General features: G+C 36.1%; 2 protein-coding genes and 1 pseudogene across 2 annotated transcripts; 1 reads left to right on the top strand and 2 right to left on the bottom strand.

Moving 5' to 3' along the window:
- Positions 1-230: 230 nt before the first annotated feature.
- On the top strand, positions 231-8617 carry LOC110723319 (annotated as a pseudogene).
- Positions 8618-8700: 83 nt separating this feature from the next.
- Positions 8701-10745, bottom strand: LOC110723320 (leucine-rich repeat receptor protein kinase MSL1-like). The gene has a single exon (XM_021902668.1). The coding sequence runs from the start codon at positions 10712-10714 to the stop codon at positions 9458-9460; it is 1257 nt and encodes a 418-aa protein (XP_021758360.1). The 5' UTR covers positions 10715-10745; the 3' UTR covers positions 8701-9457.
- A 1474-nt stretch (positions 10746-12219) lies between these two features.
- On the bottom strand, positions 12220-19122 carry LOC110723317. Its single transcript, XM_021902667.1, has 7 exons — positions 18820-19122; positions 16390-18306; positions 16242-16296; positions 15386-15534; positions 15185-15271; positions 14383-14511; positions 12220-12686 (listed from the first exon to the last, which is right to left on the bottom strand). The coding sequence occupies exons 1-7, from the start codon at positions 18886-18888 to the stop codon at positions 12585-12587; spliced, it is 2508 nt and encodes an 835-aa protein (XP_021758359.1). The 5' UTR covers positions 18889-19122; the 3' UTR covers positions 12220-12584.
- Between the last annotated feature and the right edge of the window lie 2219 nt (positions 19123-21341).

The following is a 21341-nucleotide window of genomic DNA, read 5'->3' as shown; positions in this document are numbered from 1 at the left end:
GAAAGTCGAGTTTGAGTCTTTTATTTGTTGTCATGTGCGTCGGGCGGGTAATAATCTAGCACATTTAATAGCTAGACGTAATGTTAGTGAGTCGTGTTTTGAATGGACCGTAAATTTTCCTCAAAATTTCACAACTTTGACGAAACTTGATGTGATTTAATAATATTCCCCAACTAAAGTTTCTTTTAAAAAAAAATGCCTATGCATAGAAAATAAAGTACTCCGTACAACATATAACATGACCAATTAAAGCGAAGTAGTACATCCATTTTCAAAAAACAAAATAAAAAAATAAAATAAATTTTTTCTGAGATTTCTAAATTTCTTCAATTTTAAGCAGACCAAATGAGAGAATTTAATCAACTCATTTAAATTGAATAATCTTAGTTGGTTTGAAGATGTTTTGACCTTTGAATTGAATCTTTCTTCGATCTCCATCACATTTCGCTAAATTCTTTGTGTATTTTTGTTAAATAGTCAAATTTGTTCACAGGTAAGATTTTTCTTCAATTAAACTATGATTCAATCACATTATATTGTATTCTTTCAATTTGAGATTCAATTTTCGGTTTTTGTAATTTGAATAAGGTTTTTATACTGATTGTTGTTGCCCTAGATCTACGATCTTGAATTTCGGCTTCAATTTCCCAGAATATTTGCAATCAATTCAAGGTTTGAATTTTTTATTGCTTCTTTCTTTAATTTTGTTCATTGGAATTGGAATGATTGAATTTTATATTTGGTCAAGTATATTGAGCTAAATTATGTTGATGATATGTATACATTTCATTTGAGCTAGATTATTACTGTTAATTTTGTTGATTGAATTGTAATTACTTGGATTTGGTTGATTTTATTGAAATGTGGTAATTTAATACACTATTTAAGGGACGAGGTTTTATGAATGGAGGGATGGTCTTGAATTGAGCTCGAGATAGCTGTATAAGATTTGTGATGATTTGGTATAGTAATATCCAATCCAAGATCCATTTACTTATCTTTGTTCTGTAATCGGAGCACAAGACGAGTTGAATTCCCGCCCTTTCCTACTCCAGTGGGTATGTATTGCTAGTATTAGCCGTATTTGCTTTCAATTTAAGGCTTCCCATTTAGTTTCAATTAAGATACAGAAAAGCTAGATTGCACTTTGTCTATGGAGGTGGATTGACTTGATTATTACGTTTATGTAGCACCTTTGCTGATTACAACGTAAGTAGCTCACTTGAAAATTGAATCTTTTCAGTCGGTATTGAGTTATAAAATTGCTGTTCAAGTCAGGTCAGATATGTGTTGGCTTTGGGATCAGGTCGAATTTTAAATTAATACTAAGTTGGATTAATAGTTTTTGGGTTAAGGGTAGACTTCTTTGTTGGACTTGGGCACACATAACACTTCTAATGATGCTATATGCCTATATCTTGCACCATATGCTTCCATATGCACCTCGATGAGCCAGCCAAATTACTCTCAGCTGTTGTGTTGGATCTTTAGGAGCCGAGTTCCTGTCCTTTTATTGATGCAAGGAGATCTTTCATTTCAACAATTAACACAATTTAATATGCTTAACAAAAATTTGGATTGTTAACTGTCCCCGGTAAGCGGGATCTTTTCGTTAGATTATAGTGTTGTGCCTCATTGTTGTTTGCTCAAGTGAATCATAGTGCATGTTTTAATTTGTTGATAGTTTTCTGATTTGTCATTCTATTGATGTTTACTATACCATGCTGAAGCATATATTGATAACATTGCACAAATGTAATATTGAGTGAATTTAGATGAAAGCTTCAACTAGTATATGCTTTATAGCGTTTCTTGCCATTTTGTTGTTTTTGGCAGAAAAATGAATGTCAGCACAGAGGAAGACATGCGGCCAGATGGGAGTGAAAGCTCGTCAGCTTCACATGCTGATGTAAATGGTACTCACAGGGAGTCAAAACTGGAATTGTTTGGTTTTGATTCTCTTGTGAATATTTTAGGCCTTAGAAGGTACAAAGTGTTTCCCTTTGGTTTTTCTTTTTTCCTCTTTTATCTGGATCTTCATTTTATTTCATTATTTTTGCAGTTTAGTTGTATGAGGCTATTGTAAAGGAGCTGCAAAATGGACTTGCTTTCCCATTCCTAGTTTTAATATGTGGTTTAAATTTTAACAGCCTATTGTCTGACTATCAAAGACTATCCTTTACTTCAGGCTTCGATATGATGAAATAAAGATTGGAAGTATAGGTGTCCCCATGTTGTTGTTTAAATTACAAGCTGTATCATTTTGGTTTGGTTTGGTTTGGCCTAGCTTAGCAATGGGAATATGCAGTTTAGTTTAACTGTTGTGTTTTATTATAGTATAGTTTGTTGTTCCTGTTTTCTTACGATAAAAAAACCATCCCAACCGCATGTTGCAAACAAAGTTCAATTACTAAAACAACTTTGTTATTGGTGACATTGAGGTAATTAATAGTGCCGTCTCAGGCAATTTCGTGGCCCAAAGCGAAAACTAAAAAATGGCCCCTAAACAGTAGAGTCGTATTTCATAGGTGATACATCGACAAAATATTTCATACATTTTATTTAAAAAGTTCATCAAATTTACGAAAACATGGTGTTGCATGAATATTATATAATTTTGTCTATTTTATTTTTTATAGGTCAAAATTTAAAAAAGAATAAAAAAAGATGTGGGGCCCTTCAAAGCTGTTGCTCAAGGTGCTCATGTGGTCATGCCTATAGCTGGCACTTTTACTTAACTAGATTTTCTTGATTTCCTCTGACAGAAGATAGGCCTAATTTCTCTTGGTAGCTTATTGTAACGGAACCTTGATTTGTGCCTTGGTGATTTAATTTTTCAGTATGACTGGAGAGCAGAGTCATGCCCCGTCTAGTCCTAGAGATGGGGAGGATGTGTCTATTATGCTTGAGTGTCCAAAGGTATTTTGGTATTTTATCTAGCAATTTTTCTGTCACTTCTAGTTTGTCTGCACTTTTTATGCCTTTTCATATCATTCAGTTTGTAGTTATTAACTTTGTCATTGAGGGGAAGGGATAAATAAGAATAAAAGGACAAAATGAACAATGTGGGAATAATAAGAGAAGATGAAGAGGGAGTTGTAGACAGCCCATGATTTTCTCTTCCTTTGTGACGTTATCTATATAGCGAGCCTCTACACCTTTTGTAATGAGGGAATAGTAAGACAAGATGAAAAGGGAGTTATTTTCTTTTCCTTTGTGATGCTATCTACACATGAAGCCTCTACACTTTTTGTTTTGCCAAGTATTCCTTTGTTGTTTATTTTAAAGAAATCATGTGAAGTAGTGCCAAGGAACAGTGGTCAACTTTGAAGACATCTATAATGATAACATAGCTTAATAATGGCATCAAAACTACTCAGATATAAGAAATTAGGATTGCTCCTCTTATAGAGTTATAGACATATATCTATAAATTTTATAGGGTGCACTGGGAAATCAGAAATAGTCAAATACTCCTCAAATTTGCAACCTCTCAACTGCTCAATCTTCCTAATATGCTTGCTGTCACACATAGTTTTCTTGTCTGTCCTCTATCCTTTGGTGTTCTTCCACTGTCCAGAAATAAACTATTGGATGCATCTTTCTTATTGATCCAGTTTGCTTGCCCTGTACTTGACAAGGTACAATTTAGTTGGGACATGTAGGATCAAACATTTGTTTGGGTTGCTCTCACGGTCTCACCCTTTTCATGAGGTGGCATTTTGGAGTCCCACTATTTTGAACTCTTAAAAGCACTTTATATTCAAGCTGCCTTCGTACTTTGGCGGGCTTTCTTAAGTCATTTAGAGATATGGTACAGAATGTATCTTTACACGAGTGGACCTATAAGTTCGTTGTACTTAAGAAGCTACTCTTTTGATTGTGGGCTCAGATCTTTCTTGTGGGTAGTTACTAGAAACAAGAATATTTTGTTTTTATGTATGTTAAAATTTGGTCTAAAAATAGTTGCCTTTGTTTTGATTATTATTATCCTCTGTGTAAGTTATTATAGCAAAAATCCTGATTACATTTTGCAACATGTTGATGTGTAATTATTATTCAGGATGCTGATGTCAAATTGGGAACCTTGATGGGAGTATTTTTGCCATGCTTGCAAAATATATTGGGAATCATATACTACATCCGGTTTACCTGGTAATTTGCTTCTTTTGTACTTTGATTTCGATGAAAACTCAATAGCTACACGGGCAGGGCTTGGATATCATGTCTTTTCTTTTAAAAGTCTGACTAATTTAACTACTACTATTAGATTTCTAATTTTTAAGCTATTTAAATTTCTTTTCTTATCTTTCTCCACCTTGGTTGCTTTTAATTATTTGAGCCATTTTTCCTTTTGCTTTATTTTGTGCATTTTACAGGATTGTTGGTATGGCAGGCATAGGCCAGTCCTTATTTCTCGTGTCGTTCTGCTGTATGTGTACGTTCTTGACAGCGGTATCATTAAGTGCAATTGCAACAAATGGTGCAATGAAGGTAAACTTAGCAGTGACTACTCTAACTAGTTTGTGTTGTTTGATAGCAGATGATGATTGTATGCAAAGGTAATCTGTTAGCATATGCAAATTTAGTTGTTGGGCTGAACTATCATTAAGCCAAATAAATACTTACCTGGCTGCATGTTAATGAAAAGCAATACTATATTGATCCAATTATTACCCGTAGACCTTGTAAGACTGATCAATCTACGACCTGTACTTTAACCTTAAATGGGTTGAATTGAGAGACTGTACCTAATCAGTAATGTAGCATAAATCAGTTATGACCTGGTAGGAGATTGAATGGTGACCCAACTAAAATCCAATTTGAATTTTTGATCTACCAGTTTGCTGGGTCTGAATTTGTTGTGAGCAATGGTTTATTTTATGCATTATATTATATATGATATGCGATCTGTATTTTTCCCTTTTGTCCAAAATCAATTTGGTAATAAGATCTCTTGATGTTTGTTAGCTTTCATGCAATTATGGAGACATGTACTTTATATATGTGAATAATTGCATGTATTTTAGGGAATCATTTTTTTATAGTGTGAAATCAATACATATATTTGTCTAGTATGAAATGAAATAAATTTGTATTTGTGCATTACAGGGTGGGGGGCCATATTATCTCATTGGCTTGGTGTCAGCATTGGACTTTGTTTTTTTCTAGGAACTGCAGTCGCTGCATCTCTGTGAGTGCTCACCTTAGATCTTTTATTTTTGTTGTTTTTTTTTTCTTATTTTTTTTGGGGGGGTGGGGGGTTGTGGCAGTGATACCTAATATGACTTGCAAGCAATGTTTATTGTGACTTATTTTATATGTTTCTCTGTTTTGTCCCCAGTTACGTATTGGGAGCTGTTGAAACATTCCTTAGTGCTGTGCCAAGTGCTGGTATTTTTACAGGTACTAATTAGGAGATGATATGTTACTTAGGAAATATTAAGAGGTGAACGTACCTTGCATGGCTGTGCTTGATATGTTTGTCTTTATGTGGGTTATTCTGGTTTTCTAGAAGACCTGATGTTGGAATCATGGGGAGGCAGACTTTGAGCCAGGATCAAAGCTTGTGTGCTCCTGGGGATTTCGTGGTGGGAGGTTTTGGGGCTTTAGATAGCCTAGACCTGACTTTCAGTAGTTTGCATCCATAAATACCTTTATTAGCTGGTCTTTTATATGCTTTGTTTGTGGTCAGGGAAAATTGTCTCAAATAGCACAAATTTTGGTTGTCTGCAACCTTTGAGGCTTTGACACAACTTGACTTGATAACAGTGTTACCTATAATATAATTTAACCCCTAATATCTCTATTTTATAGCAACAGGCTTGACTTGATAACAGCATTATATAAATCTTTGATAATATCTAACATGAAAGCATATAAGCATAACATGTAAAAAAAAAAAAAAAAAAAATCACCTCACCTTCCTTCAATCTCCCTGTTCTTAGATGGAGAAAATTAAGGGGTGTGTAATAGAAACGAACTGGCATCATTATAGCAATTTACATCTTTGTGCCAGCATTCATGTTCAATCTTTAGACAAAGTATTACCTCTCACTTATTGGAGCAACTATTTGCATAGGTATGGTTATTTTAATTATTATTAGTATTAAATTTACTCATGATCTGGCATCTTTTGGTAATTGTTACTCTGAAAAGGTTGATGATTAGGAATTTGTACATTTCTAATTTAAAAGGCATCTAGGCTGCACGAAAACATGCTTTGGGGTGCTGTAGTTGCCACCATAGAATATTCTACATCTTATGGATGTGAGAGAAATATATATTTGGTAAAAGATGAGGGACGAAAGCGAACAAATAAAGTTCCATCTCATTAAGAGAGGTTTGGAGCATTATAAGAGGAAGGAAAGGGACTAGAAGTGGAAGTGAGAGGAACTAACTAAACTGAATGATGTTACCCAGAATATTTTATGCTGAGAGGTTGGGCACTTGTGCCGGTATCTATGCAATCCTGTACTGGCTACTCTAACTAATACTAATGGTGCGCATTTGCGCCAAACAAGACTCTTCTTGTTAGATTGCATAGACACCGACATGGTTTTTGCAATGTTTCATTCCCCCGTCTTCTCAGTTATCTGATTCATTTAAGGCTTCTTGCTGTTCCAAACTAATGAATTTGCGTGGTAATCTGGGTTGATTTCATTTTGGGAAAATTTTGATTCACTTCAGGGTTTGTATTGCAGTGATCATGTTCTTGATCTCGTGGTCATTCTCAATTGTATCTCTTGCCCTTGCATGCCTTATATACAAATATGTGTGCATCAAAGGAAAAGCAGGAGATTGGGGTGATGGTTTCAAGAGTGCTTATTTTCAACTTGCCCTTCGAAGTCTTCGTTCTCTTGGAGGTATTGATTTAAGGATTCTAATTTTTGTTTCTAATGCTATCATTTTCTTGTCAAAGATCTATGTTTGTGGATAGGTAAAATTTGTACAAAATTTGGACATTGATCATAGGCTAAGCATATATGGTGCTTTAGAATGTTTTTAGTACCAGTCAGCTGTTTGAAACTTAATTTACAATCACCCAACACTTGTTTTAAGATCATATCATCATAGGCAGCATTGATGCTTTTGGTTTTGTTCAAACCTGCTGACAGTCAGAATTGTCCACTAGCTATGGTGCTTGACTTTGTAGGATGTTGGTTACAGTTGAGGGTCATAATCTCAATATGATTGTTTACATATCTGTGAATTACTTCTTTATATCTAGACCAATTTAAATCAATGTAAGATTGTGCAATTGGTTTTATTAAGAAGTGGACTTTATTTATACCTTTTTAATTTCATTTAAGTAATCTATTTGTACCGTTGCCAAAAAAATAAATCTATTTGTACCATGTGCCTAACTTTATAGCAATTTCAGCAAATCAGGTGCATGCAAAGAACTGGTATCCTATTCCATTGATCTTCTGCCGGCCTTGGGGCAAGCTACCAGAAAATGTACCATGTCACCCCAAACTTGCAGATTTTGCAAATTGTGTGAAAAAGAAAGGTCGTGGAATGTCAATCTTTGTCTCTATCCTTGATGGGGACTATCTTGAATGTGCTGAAGATGCTAAAATTGCCTGCCAGCAGTTGAGTACGTACATTGAATACAAGCAGTGTGAGGGTGTTGCAGAAGTAGTGGTCGCTCCTTACATGTCTGCTGGCTTCCGTGGGATAGTCCAAACCATGGGCCTTGGAAATCTCAAACCTAACATTGTGGTAATGCGGTACCCTGAAATTTGGCGTCGTGAAAACCTAATTGAAATTCCATCCACCATTGTTGGAATAATCAACGATTGCATTGTAGCAAACAAGGCTGTTGTCATTGTCAAGGGTCTTGAGGAATGGCCCAATGTATTTCAACGGCAGTTTGGCACAATCGATCTATATTGGATTGTACGGGATGGAGGTCTCATGCTTCTTCTCTCCCAGCTTCTCTTGACCAAGGAGAGCTTTGAGAATTGCAAGATTCAAGTCTTTTGCATAGCAGAGGAGGAAACTGATGCCGAAGGCCTCAAAGGAGATGTAAAGAAGTTTCTTTATGATCTCCGTATGCAGGCAGAAGTAATTGTTATTACAATAAAAACATGGGATGTACAAGTAGATGGTGGATCCGCACAGGATGAGTCAATCGAAGCATTTACAGCTGCACAACGTCGAGTTGCTGATTACATGTCAAAGATGAAAGAAACAGCTGAGAGGGAAGGCACTCCTTTGATGGCTGATGGTAAACCTGTAATTGTGAATGAGCAACAGGTGGAGAAGTTTCTTTACACTACCTTGAAGTTGAATTCAACAATGCTAAGATACTCAAGAATGGCCGCTGTGGTACTTGTTAGCTTACCACCACCACCTCTCCATCACCCATCTATATTTTATATGGAATACTTGGATCTTTTGGTGGAAAACATTCCGAGGCTTTTAATTGTAAGAGGATACAGGAAAGATGTGGTCACGTTGTTTACATAACTTCTTAGACCCCAATTTTTGCTAGGGGGATAAACATGGTGTACTTGAGGACCAGAAAACTTGAAATTACTTATTTGTTCATATCTTCTGTTTTGACAATTCATTGTATCTTTACAATTTTGTCAATCATTCTTTTTGTAGATGTATGTTTAGGCAGCCCATTCTTTTCTTTTTACCCGACTCAGATATTTTTGGTTTTTGTGCTGTTGGTCATTTGATGGCTCTTCACTTCTTGAAATTCATATACATTAAAACAAGGTTGTGTTGGGTAGTGAAAACGAGCTGCAACAATAGGAAAACTCTGATGACTGCCATTGGAGCCCTTGGATGGAATGAGCTGTGTTCGGCGAGCATGGGAAGGTGGCGATTGCTGGTAGTTGATTCAATGAAGACTAATCACATTGTCGAAAACGCAGTAGAAAATTACGGCAGTTAGAATACGCTTTTAAGTATCCTGCTTTCAAAGCTGTGTTGACAAGATCAACATCCGAACGACATTTATGGGAATACACCTGCTAATTTTTAAAACTACTTGTATTTAAATCAATGTTAACATTATTATATTTTGTGATTTTGTGGTGGAACTATTTTTATAAGTTTAAGAGTTATTATGAGTTTTCTTGTTCATTAAAAAAAAAAAAAAAAAGTTTGTACCAAAAAAAAAAATACTGTGCGAAGTACAAAACAAAGATTTTATGGTCAAGAGCCCAAAAACAGACACAACAAAATTGTAAATACTACTTGATATCATTAGCAGAATAACAAATTTAAAAAACTCCACATTTTTATAGGAAGCAAATGTATCAACCTAGCTCGCATAACATAATATGCATTTTTTTGCTTCTAATTAGTTCTTTTTGTGTATCCATTTTCATAATCCTCTAAAAAAGCCTTACCCAATTTTCTTTTTAAAAGGATTACTTAGATCATGCATATATTATGCACATCTCAATTATGCCAAATGAATTACCAAACTAAACTCCTAAGGAATCCTATGCCTTAAACTTTTGCACTGAATCAGTGTTTTCTGCTCACCACCTTGACAAAAGAACAAAGTAACAGGGCAAGTATACAAGCAATTATCAACCAAACTCACTGTCGCAGAACCAGGCTCCACCCGCTTTAACGGGTCTGGTATTGGCCCGAATAAGTAGTTCCCACCGAGCAAAAGACGTTGAAACGACGCCGTTGCAACCCTGAGGGCATACACTGGGGGTATCATCCCTGTAAACATGTTATGCTCCAATGACAATGCTGATAGATTTGGCAACTCAGCCAAAAATTTTGGCAATAACCCATTTATCTTATTGTAGCTGAGATCAACAGCCAACACATTCCCTCTTTTTTTCCCTTTACCATTGGGCGAATTGACGGCTGAGAACTGATTATGAGACAGATTGAGTTGTTGAAGTGATGGAAGATCAAAAACTTCCCCTGTAATTGTACCACCTATCTCATTGTAACTAAGATCTAAGACTTCGAGGTCTTGCATGTGGAAGAAATTTCTAGGCATTTCTCCTCTTAAACTGTTGTTTCTCATTGAAAAGGAAATGAGGGAAATAGGAAGAGAAAGTGGATTAGTAGTACCAAAAGAAGAAATGTTATTGTCACTTGCATCAAAGTTGTACAAATTTTTCAAAGAACCTAAAAAAGGGAATTCACCAGAAAGCTGATTTTGTTGTACTGCAAAGTCTGTAAGGTGACTTAGCTTGTTTAAACTCGGCGGGATTGACCCGCTGAGTTGATTGTCATCTAGATAGAGCTCTTCTAGGTAAGGTAAGGAGCCAATAGAGGTTGGAATGGAGTTAGAAAATGCATTCTTAGACAGACTAAGTCGTCGAAGGTGAATCAGGTTGGAAAGGGATTCAGGCAGTGAGCCTGATAGAGAGTTGCCTGAGAGGTCTAGTGTGTTGAGATATGGGAGTAACCATGTAATGTTAGTGATTGAGCCCGAGTAGCCCGCCCCATCAAGCGCAACCTCGGTGACTCGACTTAGTCCTGCAAGACTGAAGTCACACCTGATACCACAGGTAAAATATGCACTGAAAACATGATCACAGGGATCAACAGAAAAATCCCAGGAGCTAAGACATGATCCTGGTGTTATTGATTTCGAGTCGATTAATCTCTTCAAATCCTTCAATACCTCTATGTCTCCTGGATTTGTTCTTGCATCAACCACAACTAAACAGAACAGACAGAAATATACACTAATAAGAAAATGATGCAGTAGCTTCATTTTTCTGTTAACTTCAGAAGGTAATTTTATTTTTTGGTTCACTGTTGAAGTAAAATAAACAGCAGTACTAATTGTACTACTTGAAAGAGTGAGTGAAGTAAAGGAAGATCAAGTAGTTGAGCCGTACAAATTAAACTGACAACAGATTAATTAAGTAAGGAAATAAGATCTTGGCTAAAAATACTACCTCCGTTTCTTATTATAAGCAATAAAGGAATATTTTATGTCTCGCAAATAATATCCTTTTGTTGCAAATAATAAAAAACGAAGATAGAAGTAAAAGTTAAAGCTGTAATGGTCGGTAGTGTAAGGCAGTAGGAAATACAGCATAATTATAGTTCAATAATTATGAAATAATAAAGTCAAGTTGGGAAATTAAAAATAGTTATGGAACTGACTATTGTGTGCAGGTAAAACATAGGGATTGAGAACTTTGAAAGTTGTTTATAGATCTGATGCATTGACATTTATAAGGGTTTACTAACCCAAAAACTGTGATTAAATTCCTTTACTACATTTGTCAGTAATTTGTTGGGTTAAGACTTAAGACTCAGGTTATGATTCGTATTTTGGGGTTTAGTTAGAGTTAATCTATTTGTTTAATTGTTAGTTAACCGTTAACGTACTATTAAATGGTAAAATATTTTAATGAATACTTGTCATAATAGTACTAACTATTATTTATACTTCAATATTTAACTTATAGGTAATGATATATGTAGCCCTTACGAGTTAAGACTACAAATAAGCAATTAATATATGGAAAATGCTATACATAACCCTTAGGGCTACATATAAGGAGTTAAAAATTTAAAATATATATATATATATATATATATATATATATATATATTAATTACATTAATTCGTAATTTTATCATGCATTCCTAAATTAATATCAAATTAGAAAATATATTAAATGCTTATTCTTAGCCCTAAGGGCTACATTTAGCATTACCCTTAATATATTTCTTAATTTGATATGAAATATTAATTTAAAAACGCATGACAAAATCACGTACAAATCAATATAATTAATGTCATACTACGTATTTTCATTACCCCCCCTCGCGCTATAACATTTTCCATTAACTTATTAAATTTTTGTTGGATTTTGCTAAAAGAAAAAAAAATTATGGGTTTCATTTTATAAATCATGAGATCGAGTTTGGACTTAAATTCAAAAGTCAAGGATTTCTGCTAAAAAACTGACTAGCTTACGCTTGCTCTTCAACCCATCGACCCATATGGTAGATTTGTCATCTCAGTGTCCTCAGGGCTCAGGCCAATATTTTCAGGTTAAGGTTTAACATTTACCCTGATAATTCAGTGTTTGATCACCTCAACGGCTTTACTTGTCACGTTTGGTATGCAAAAGTTCATTAAGGTAACACTTGTGTTCGATCTTCTCCCCACAATCTCTCTCTACTACCTCTGACTATCCGAGTGAGCATCATGCCATGCTAGAAAGAGCTTCATAGTTTTAACTACAGAGAGCATCACAGTGAACCAAGACTATATCCATACTTCCATAGAGTTCAAATACAACGAGACCACAACATCATGCTCTTTAGCCTTCTGGTTTATAGATAGATACAAAGAAGGATAATCCATTGTGATTCAAAAAATCAATTTCACTTCGAAAGTGGGGCAGCAGTAGCAAAAAATGGAGGATTTTAATGAAGACAGTGACTTTTGATAGTTATCCTACTATTTCGAGTTAAGCATACAATTTACAGGCCTACTTCTAAACATCACCTAATCCTCTACGCAGTCAGCAGGGTAGATACAAAGACCTAAGAGGCTAAAGTAAAAAATATAAACCAAGAAAGTGCAGTAAAACAAGCACCTCCAGTGGTCATCAAACTCTTTAGATATTCACCTTCTTGTCCTCAAGTTTCCGTGCAGCATTATCCAAATATTGCTTTACACGAGTCTGGCTTGTCTCAAATATGAATGGCATTCCCCTAATCTGCAGATAAATCCAAAATATATGTTAAGCTTGCATTTTGTAAACCATCTTGTAGAACACTACCAGCTACAGTAAGTTTTGACTGCATTGTTAAAATGACAAATAATGAAACAAAAACAATAAATCAGAGAGGGAGGCCAACTATCTCAAAACAATACCAGTCAGTGGGCATATTTAATTATGGTGACACAATCATCTTGAAGATACACAACATCACCCACAAACAAATCAAAGTGGGTAAATTACTCAATGTTAATAACAGAACCAGAACAGAAAATTACTAAGAGAAACTATAACCGCTTGCTGCTAGTGCAACATACATAGGATAGTCTATTTTAAGTCTCAGAAGATAGAAGTGACTTTGCATAGTACCTAGGGCCTGTCTGATTAAAACCCAGAAAACGAAACAAATTATAATCAAATATAGACAGGAAGAAGGAATAATTTATAAATATTCCATATCTTTGTTGCCCATGTTTGATGATTTATTTCAGAGAGAGAGAGAGAGATCCCCCATGTACCATAACTATTAGAAACATGCCATGAGCTAGTTTAGCTGCCAAAAAATGCTATATAACCAATTCTCTTCAGGGAGAGACAGATCTTTGATGGAAATTCATAGCTAGACCTGCCTTTACAGGTCATATGGCTGGTTTCCAGTTGATCAGAAATAGGTTCGTACTGCCCAAGGTTTGGATCAATTCTAGTCCAGGTTTGTATATTTTGGGCCAGGTCAGGCACGACCATAAGGGTTGGATCGGTGTCAGATTGGGTTCATATCAAGCTGGGTCCATCACGTCCATGTTGACTTGGGTAACTATTGCATCTCATCAACATTGAGTTTTTTTCTGAATCAAGTCTGTGCTATTAAAGGGTAGATCAGAATTAAGATGATTAAAAAAAAAAAAAAAATCAGGATTCAGGGGAAGCCATATCAGCAAATATCAAGTCTGTATCTAAGACATTTTGAATTATAATATACTTTATAAGACATCAGATTTTTGCAGATGTATTTTAAGTTGGATTAACCATTAAAAGAAACCTGAATTGTTACATAATCCAATGCTTTTGCAGATTTTCCGTATTACAATTGTGCGGTTCTATGCTATAAAATTTAGGTTACTAGTTATTCATAATGAACCTAATTTTATACATTGCAATTTTTACATTTATATTTACACCCAATATCAACATCATTCAAAAATGCGTATCTGACATAGACGACTATGTAGTTGCTGAGTCATTCAACCAAAGTACCAAACCATCATAAATTCTAAGAGGTGTACTTCATTCAATTCCATCTAAGAGATATATTACTTATTTACTTCCTACATCAAGGTTCCTAAGATTTACAGTGCAATAAAAGTCTACAAAGCAACCAAAATTATAAGTAGCAAAGTAAGATGAAATCTTCAGTCAAGTCGAGTTTGGGGTCGGTTTGCTTTTAATTTGGGTCACCTAAATTCAGGTCATAATCGTTTTTGGTCAGTTGAATCAAGGCAATTCGAGTAAGGGTGAAATTGGGTCGAGCTAAGTTGGGTTGATCCTAGTCCCTAATCAGGTACCATTTTGGGAATTACAAGATTCGGAAAAGATTGGGTTTGTTAAGTACATCTACCATCTGCAGACATTAGTCACATTACAGATATAAGGAATAGAATCAAGTGCGCATTTAAAATAATGTATAGTTAAATACCTCAATCAAGCAATTTGAGTGCAGACCAAGACTTTGCCCTGGGAAGACTTCCTTGCTATTTATATAGATTGAACATTTTCCAGTATTCTTTATATTAAAAGCTCCATCTTTGTCCATCTTTATAATTGCCTGGGTCATAAACAAATTAACAACCACATCATAAGTCCTCAAGGTGAAGCGATCAATACGTGAAAGAGCATAAGAAAGAGAAATGATGCTTGATCAGACAAGCAACATTTCCCAATGTGAACAAAAATACTGAAAATTCAAGGATTGGCAAAAGTTTCAGAATCAGCAATAACAGTTCAGCAGGTGGTAGATTTACGAGCTTTGATCATGAAATTTAGCCTATTCCATTTTGTTTGCACTACTCATATACCTTCCTCGGCATAAATCTATTCAGCTATCATTAATTAAAGGAATAAAGAGGGAATGGTGCATTGTGGACAAGCCGACAAGCTACAAATCGATACTCTATAGCAGCACACAAGCTTCCTCCTACCCCTGCCCCTCCAACCCAAAGAAGGAAACAGAGGACTGCAAAGCCCTAGGTACAGCAACCATTCAGAAAAGAAAATCTATGGAAGAGACCAATGCTTGAATAAATAGACTACTAAACCTCTTCAACGCTAACAGATTAAGTTAAAAGCAACTAAATTTAACATTGGTAGTATACCATTTTAGCACTATAGACAGAAGCATTATCGATAACAACAAATGAAAATATGTAATCAGCTCAAAAGAAAGTGGAAAATAAAAAAAAGCCATGGTTGATATAACATGAGTTTACAGGATATCTCACCTGCCGCCTTGATATCTTATTTGCACGCCCTTCTCTGCCCAAGTCAATGTCAACCGTAACATCCTCTGTTGCTCTTCCAAGCAAGACCTACAATTCAAGCAAGGTATGAGGGTCACAAGTCAAGTAGATACAGCGAAAAAGATGACAATTGTCAACTAGGATGCAGCAAAAAGAATGAGAACCAGAAGCCAAACAAAGTACCTCAGGTTTCTTAATGTAATGCTTTGAGTGCCGACCATATAATATTGCAATTGCACCATGTGATGATATGGCTCTCTGCATATATGAATGTGCATTTTGCTCCAACCTTATGATCGCCCTCTTCACATCCTCGTGCTGATATTTTGCAACTGAAAATAAACAGAATCAATAAAAAATATAGATACAAAAACTATTTTTTGACAGAAAATTAATTTAATAATTATATAAAATTAGATGTAATTTAAAGAGTATAGATGGCAATGCCATGGTAAGGGGAAAAGGTATTTCCTCACAAATTTCAAGCAGTAACAGTAATATAAAATTTCAGGTGCAAAGGCAGGTACATTGCAAATGTGACTTCAGTAGATCACTTATCAAAAAATCATGCGCATGATACTGATTGCCCAGAAAGCTGAAATGCCTCAAAACAATATATGCATCTTTTGGTTTAGTTAAATGCGCTATAATTGCAACCCAAAGACAGACAAGGCCAAGGGAGGACCACAAAAGGCCGGATTTAGGTTAATAGTACTCAAATATAGGTGATGTTAAAGGATGAAAAGACCTAAAAAGGAAATGTTTTAACAATGTCCTCAGAAATAAACAGATCATCATGTTATAACAACAATCTCAATTGTGTCAAAAAAAAAAAAAAATATATATATATATATATGAAAAAAATAGAGCATGGTTTTGGGAGACAAACAACTGACCTATAGAACAGATTATTAAGTGCCAACCATTATAGATGAACTTTCAACTAAAGACTAGTGTTGGCAATAAAAATTAAATACTAAGGGGAGGAATGTAAACAAAACATAGGCAGAAACAGAAGGTCCAAGCTAATTCATTGTACCTTCTTTACTGCAGAAAAAATCCTGATCTTCTGGACCCAAGTCCATATCAAGTATCTGGCACAAAAAACCAATTGATTAGAGGAAATGATGGGGAAAAAAAAAACTTTACAGCAATACAATACAGTGCTAACAGAATTTGAATAGTACCATTGCTTCAACATCAGAAAAATAAGGAATGTCAGTATCACTCTCAGAAAATTGCACTTCAGGGTCAGATAATAATGGATCTACACCAGGTTCTGCAGCCATACCATCCGCAGATCCCAGTGTGAGTGATTCCTGATTTTTAAGGGCCATTGATGTCTGACCATCCTGACTAGTTCCCCCAACAGCAGTGTGTATATGGCCCACATCTGAGAGATGACTTGACTTCTCAGCAATGCTGCAGCCAGGATGTCTAGCTAGTGGAAGTTCTAAAGGTTCTTTCTTTACTCCCTGACTACTTTGACATGGAGCTCCAGGGCCACTACTAGAACTCCTGGGGCCATTAAACGTTTCAGGTCTAGATGTCTCAAATTTAACCCCAGGCTCGTTAACTGCACGATTAAGTCCCACATCTGGACCTCGTGTCTGAGAAGCTTGACGTGATTCGCCAAACCGTTTCTGTTCTCTCTTCATTGTGCTTAGACTTTTTCCACTAGATTGAGTGCCTGTGTTATCCTTACCATGTAATGATAGGTTATTAGCCTCACTCTGAGTTCTTCTACTGGCAGATGCTGACCGTGGCTTACTAGGAAAAACAATATGATCGTTACATGGAATTTCAGGATCCTCAGTGTTTAATACACAGCAGATAACACCATTACAATATTCCGGGAACTCAGAGTTGACATATGCAGTTGATGTAGGCATTTGAGTGTCTGAACTATTTTGAAAATTACTGTCACCCATGTGAGAATCAACATCATTTTTTTCAAATGAACCTGTATTACTCGGGATATCTATATAAACGTCAGTAGCAGATGGCTCTTTCGTTTCAAACACATTGGGCAATCTATCATCTTCATTAACATCATTAGGGGAGTCTAACAAGAGTAGGTTTAACACATCAAGATTCCCTCCATCAAAGATATGCATCTCCTCTTCACTTGTGAATTCAAAGTCAGCAAACATGCCCTCAGTGCAACCTCCCGGATTTTCCAAGTCATCACCTGGTATTTGATTGGTCATATCGGGATCTGTGTGCATAACACCATACTCAGCTGTTCCTCCAGCATCATCATTAACAAAAGGATCTCCTATATGTATATTTTTTCCCCTAAGGCTTATATCATCAGGCATTTCTGGCACTGACATGCCGTCAATTGGTTTCCAATCAGGCATTGCAGGGGGTGGAGATGTGTACTGCAAATGATATTGAGCTTCACTCTCAGGTATAGATTGATTGAAGGTTGTGTTTCCTTCAAAATCAGAATGCATGATGTCTTTACGATTACAATCAGGATTTACTTGAATACCGTCTCCTTCAAACATACTATGACCAGGAAGTTCTTTGGAAGACACATTATGCAGTAGCAAAGTGTTATGCTCCATATGATCTTCAAATGTATTATGTTGCTGAATGGGAAATTCACTAACCCCACAAGATGGAGCACCACCTCTCGTGACTTGAGGAAATTCATTACGCAACTCATCAAAATCGACATGTTCATATTCCCCCAGCCCAAAATGACCAGCCATTGGATCTCCAAGCATGTCATCTGGGACTGGAGCTTCAGCCCCATTCATAAAACAACTATCACTAGTTCCAACAAGAAAAGCCAAATCACCCTGGTTATGAGGCTCATTGCATATTCTTTTCCTCATAGCATAATAACATCTACGTACACTTTCAGCCCTCCTCTTCCCATGGGCATTTTTAGCTCCTTTCGAATTATCAGCTCTGTTAGATTTTGAAGCAAGATTCGATGCAGAACGTTCTAACTCCACCATTTGTTCAGCAGCTCTCAACGATATAATAGGATCATAAAGAAGAGCAAGCCACCTATCTTGCAATTCCTTAATAGTAAATCTCCGCGAAAATTGCACGGCACCCTTCGCTAGTGATTCCAAGGAAGCACCAGCCTAAAAAAATGCAAAACACTCAACATTCACATAATCGGTAAAAACAAAATCATAACATGCCGTAATTACGCAAACAAACAGCAACAATTCATTCTTAATCACTATTACACATATAACTTAAACCTTAAACCCTAAACCCTAATTACAACACCAAAATCAAATCTTTATGATCACCACCAAAAATTAGAATCATAAACTCAAATCAATTGGAAACGACAATCAATTCGAAACTCAAATTACCCAAATAAAGAACACAAAATCAAGAATCATAATTCCAATCACACACCCAAAAACCAAAATCATACAAAGCAAAAGCAAAAAAAAAAAAAAAAAAAAAAAAAAAAAAAAAAAAAAAAAAAAACGCATTAAACCCTCAATTACAATAAATTAAAAGACCCAAATACTGAAACTTCATCAAATTCCCGAAAAAATAAACAACCAAATTCAACAAACATAAAGTAAAATTCCAATTTCAATAATAAAAGAAAAAGGGAAATTTGAAAAAAGTGGTACCTCGATTGCATTCTTAAGCATAAGGTCATCTTCAGGAATCCAAGGCGTAGGAAGAGCAAGAGCTCCCATACCTCTCACTCTTCTCCTCCTTCAATGGAGGTTTTAATTTGGCGGGGTTTAATGGAGGGTTGAGGAGAGAGAAAATGCAAAAAACCCCAAATTTTTTTAGAGAGAGAAAAAGATTGAGACAGGAGGCGGGAGGTTCGGTAAGAGGAGAGAGAAAGACCAAAAAAAAATGTGTATGTTTATCGCGGAATTTAGTTGCTGAGTTTAACGGAATTGAGAAAATTGAGGAAGATGAAGTAAACACCAATAATAATACTACTGTAAGGCCCTGTTTAGCTGATCTTATTTTTGCTTATCTGATCTGGTCTGCTCTGATTTCATCTGGTCTAATCTAATCTGATTTTATTGTCTAATTTGACCAAATATATCAGGTGAGATCTTTTTAGATTTGTAATAATGTGAATTTTATTAATATGTAATTTTCATAATTTTTTTCATCACGAAATTAAAGATATTTAGTGATAAAAAATTGCACATAAAACGATGATCTGATCTGAACTTATTTTTTCTTATTTGATTTGATCAGAACTTATTTTCTCTGAAATAAGTAATAATAAGTTGAAGTAAACAAGGCCTACATATGTATTGTTTGGTTCATGTACTCTAAGGGGTCGTTTGGTTCACAGAAGAGAATCGGAATGGAATGAACAACGTGAATGAAATGGAATGGAATGGCAAAGTGGAAAATTTGGAAGGTTGTTTGTTAAAAAAACCAGGGAATCATTCCCTCCACCACAGCACCACCACCACAGCGCAGCTCCGACCGCCGCCGAACCCTCATAGAACTCTGCCGACCGTCGCCGACCCATCCCCGACCATCCAGCCCCCATCGCCGACCGTCGAACTCCCTCCCCGATGCTCCAGCCCCCCTCCCCGATGCTCGAACTCCCTCGCCGACAGTCGCGCCCCCCTCGTCGACGGTCGCTGACCCCTTGCCGACCCTCCAGCCCCCCTCGCCGACGGTCGCTGACCACCACCGACCACAACACCACCTCGAACTCCCTCCCCGATGCTCCAGCCCCCCTCCCCGACGCTCGATCTCCCTCCTCCACCACAGCACCACATCGCCGACCACTCCCCGGTGCTCGCCGAGCCTCCCCGACCACTCCCCGGTGCTCGCCGACAGTCGCCGTCCGACCACCACCGGCGTATATGGGTGTTAGTGTTAGGGTTAGGGTTAGGGTGGGTGGGGAATAGAATGGGAAAGTGGGGGGGGGGTGGGGAATGGGGAAGAGGGGTTTTGGGGTATTTTGAAAAATGAAATGGGGGAATGATTGAGGGAAAAAGTGGCAAACAAACAGGTTGAAAGGGAATGATTCCCATTCTCTTTCCTGAAACCAGCGAACCAAACGCACCCTAAGTGTAAATGGTTTGATTATTAGAGAATAAATATATGGAGATGAAGAAAAGGTGGTGATCTTGGTTTGGGTCAAATGCAACGATTGGGGTGATTTTGTGTGATCAATTTGGTTGATTTTTTGATTTGGAAAATCTCTTTGGAGATCTTTGATAATATTTTTGATACCGAAATTGATTATGTGGAGGCAATGTGTTACGGTCTTAGTTGTTACATGTCAGGTGAGATTACAGGTGTTAGTTGCTATATGTCAGGTGAGGTAGGGTGTTACAGTTTTCAATTGTTTATATCAGGTGAGACGTAAAAGGTTGTGAAGTACTCTGTAATTTTGATTTTATCATCTGAAAGGATTTTGTTATAAAACTTCAATGGCACGTAATAGAGGTTTAATGAAGGCATGTGTCAATCTTTATCAAAAAGGAAATTTCGCAAACTAAAGCAGGTCATCTCAAATGCAAAATTAAAATTGAAATAAATGATCTAACTTCTAAGATCTTCATAAACAGTTAATACGTCGTCAACCAACATATTAATTCATTTATGTCAATTGTCTAAATATTGTCTTTTACTATAATTGATTGATTATGTTTCAAAAAAAAATTGATTGATTATATCAAAAAAAAAAAAAAAAAAAAAAAAGAGAGAGAGAGAGAGAAGTAATATGAAACTACTCCACCTACAAATCTCATTCACTTGTTCAAGTGCCGTATCGAGTGGTTTGAAAATCTTGTGTTACATCTAGATAGAATTCCAAAGTGAAAAATATGTCCATAATATTAGAGCATCATTGAATTATGAGAAATATAAACTTCTTCATTCGCATTATTATGGCATCATTGAATTGTGAGAGATTTGAATTTATTTGAATTCTTGTAGGTAATAATGCACATGTTCTTTTTATTGAAACAAAAATCAATGAGTTGTGTGACGTTATCTTGGTGATAACCCTAACTCTTTGTTTTGAGTAGAGCAACTAAGAATTTTCCTCCCAAGTGAGTCCGAAAGCCTGCAAAATAGAAAGAAAGTATGCTGCTATGAGTTGAGAAGGCCTCTCAAATTGCACATGAAATTTCATTTTTGAAACAAAAACAATGAGTTG

This window comes from Chenopodium quinoa, unplaced genomic scaffold (assembly GCF_001683475.1).
Source record: "Chenopodium quinoa cultivar QQ74 unplaced genomic scaffold, ASM168347v1, whole genome shotgun sequence".
NCBI lineage: Eukaryota > Viridiplantae > Streptophyta > Magnoliopsida > Caryophyllales > Amaranthaceae > Chenopodium > Chenopodium quinoa.
This window is presented reverse-complemented; position numbering and strand designations above follow the sequence as displayed.

Coding starts and splice junctions, on each gene's coding strand:
- LOC110723320 (XM_021902668.1), bottom strand. CDS start 10,714: ATGAAGCTACTGCATCATTTTCTTATTAGTGTATATTTCTGTCTGTTC.
- LOC110723317 (XM_021902667.1), bottom strand. CDS start 18,888: ATGGGAGCTCTTGCTCTTCCTACGCCTTGGATTCCTGAAGATGACCTT. Junction 15,535..16,241: donor TTTTTTCTGCAGTAAAGAAG/GTACAATGAATT, acceptor GTTTATTTTCAG/TTGCAAAATATCAGCACGAG. Junction 14,512..15,184: donor ATAAGATATCAAGGCGGCAG/GTGAGATATCCT, acceptor TTTATGACCCAG/GCAATTATAAAGATGGACAA.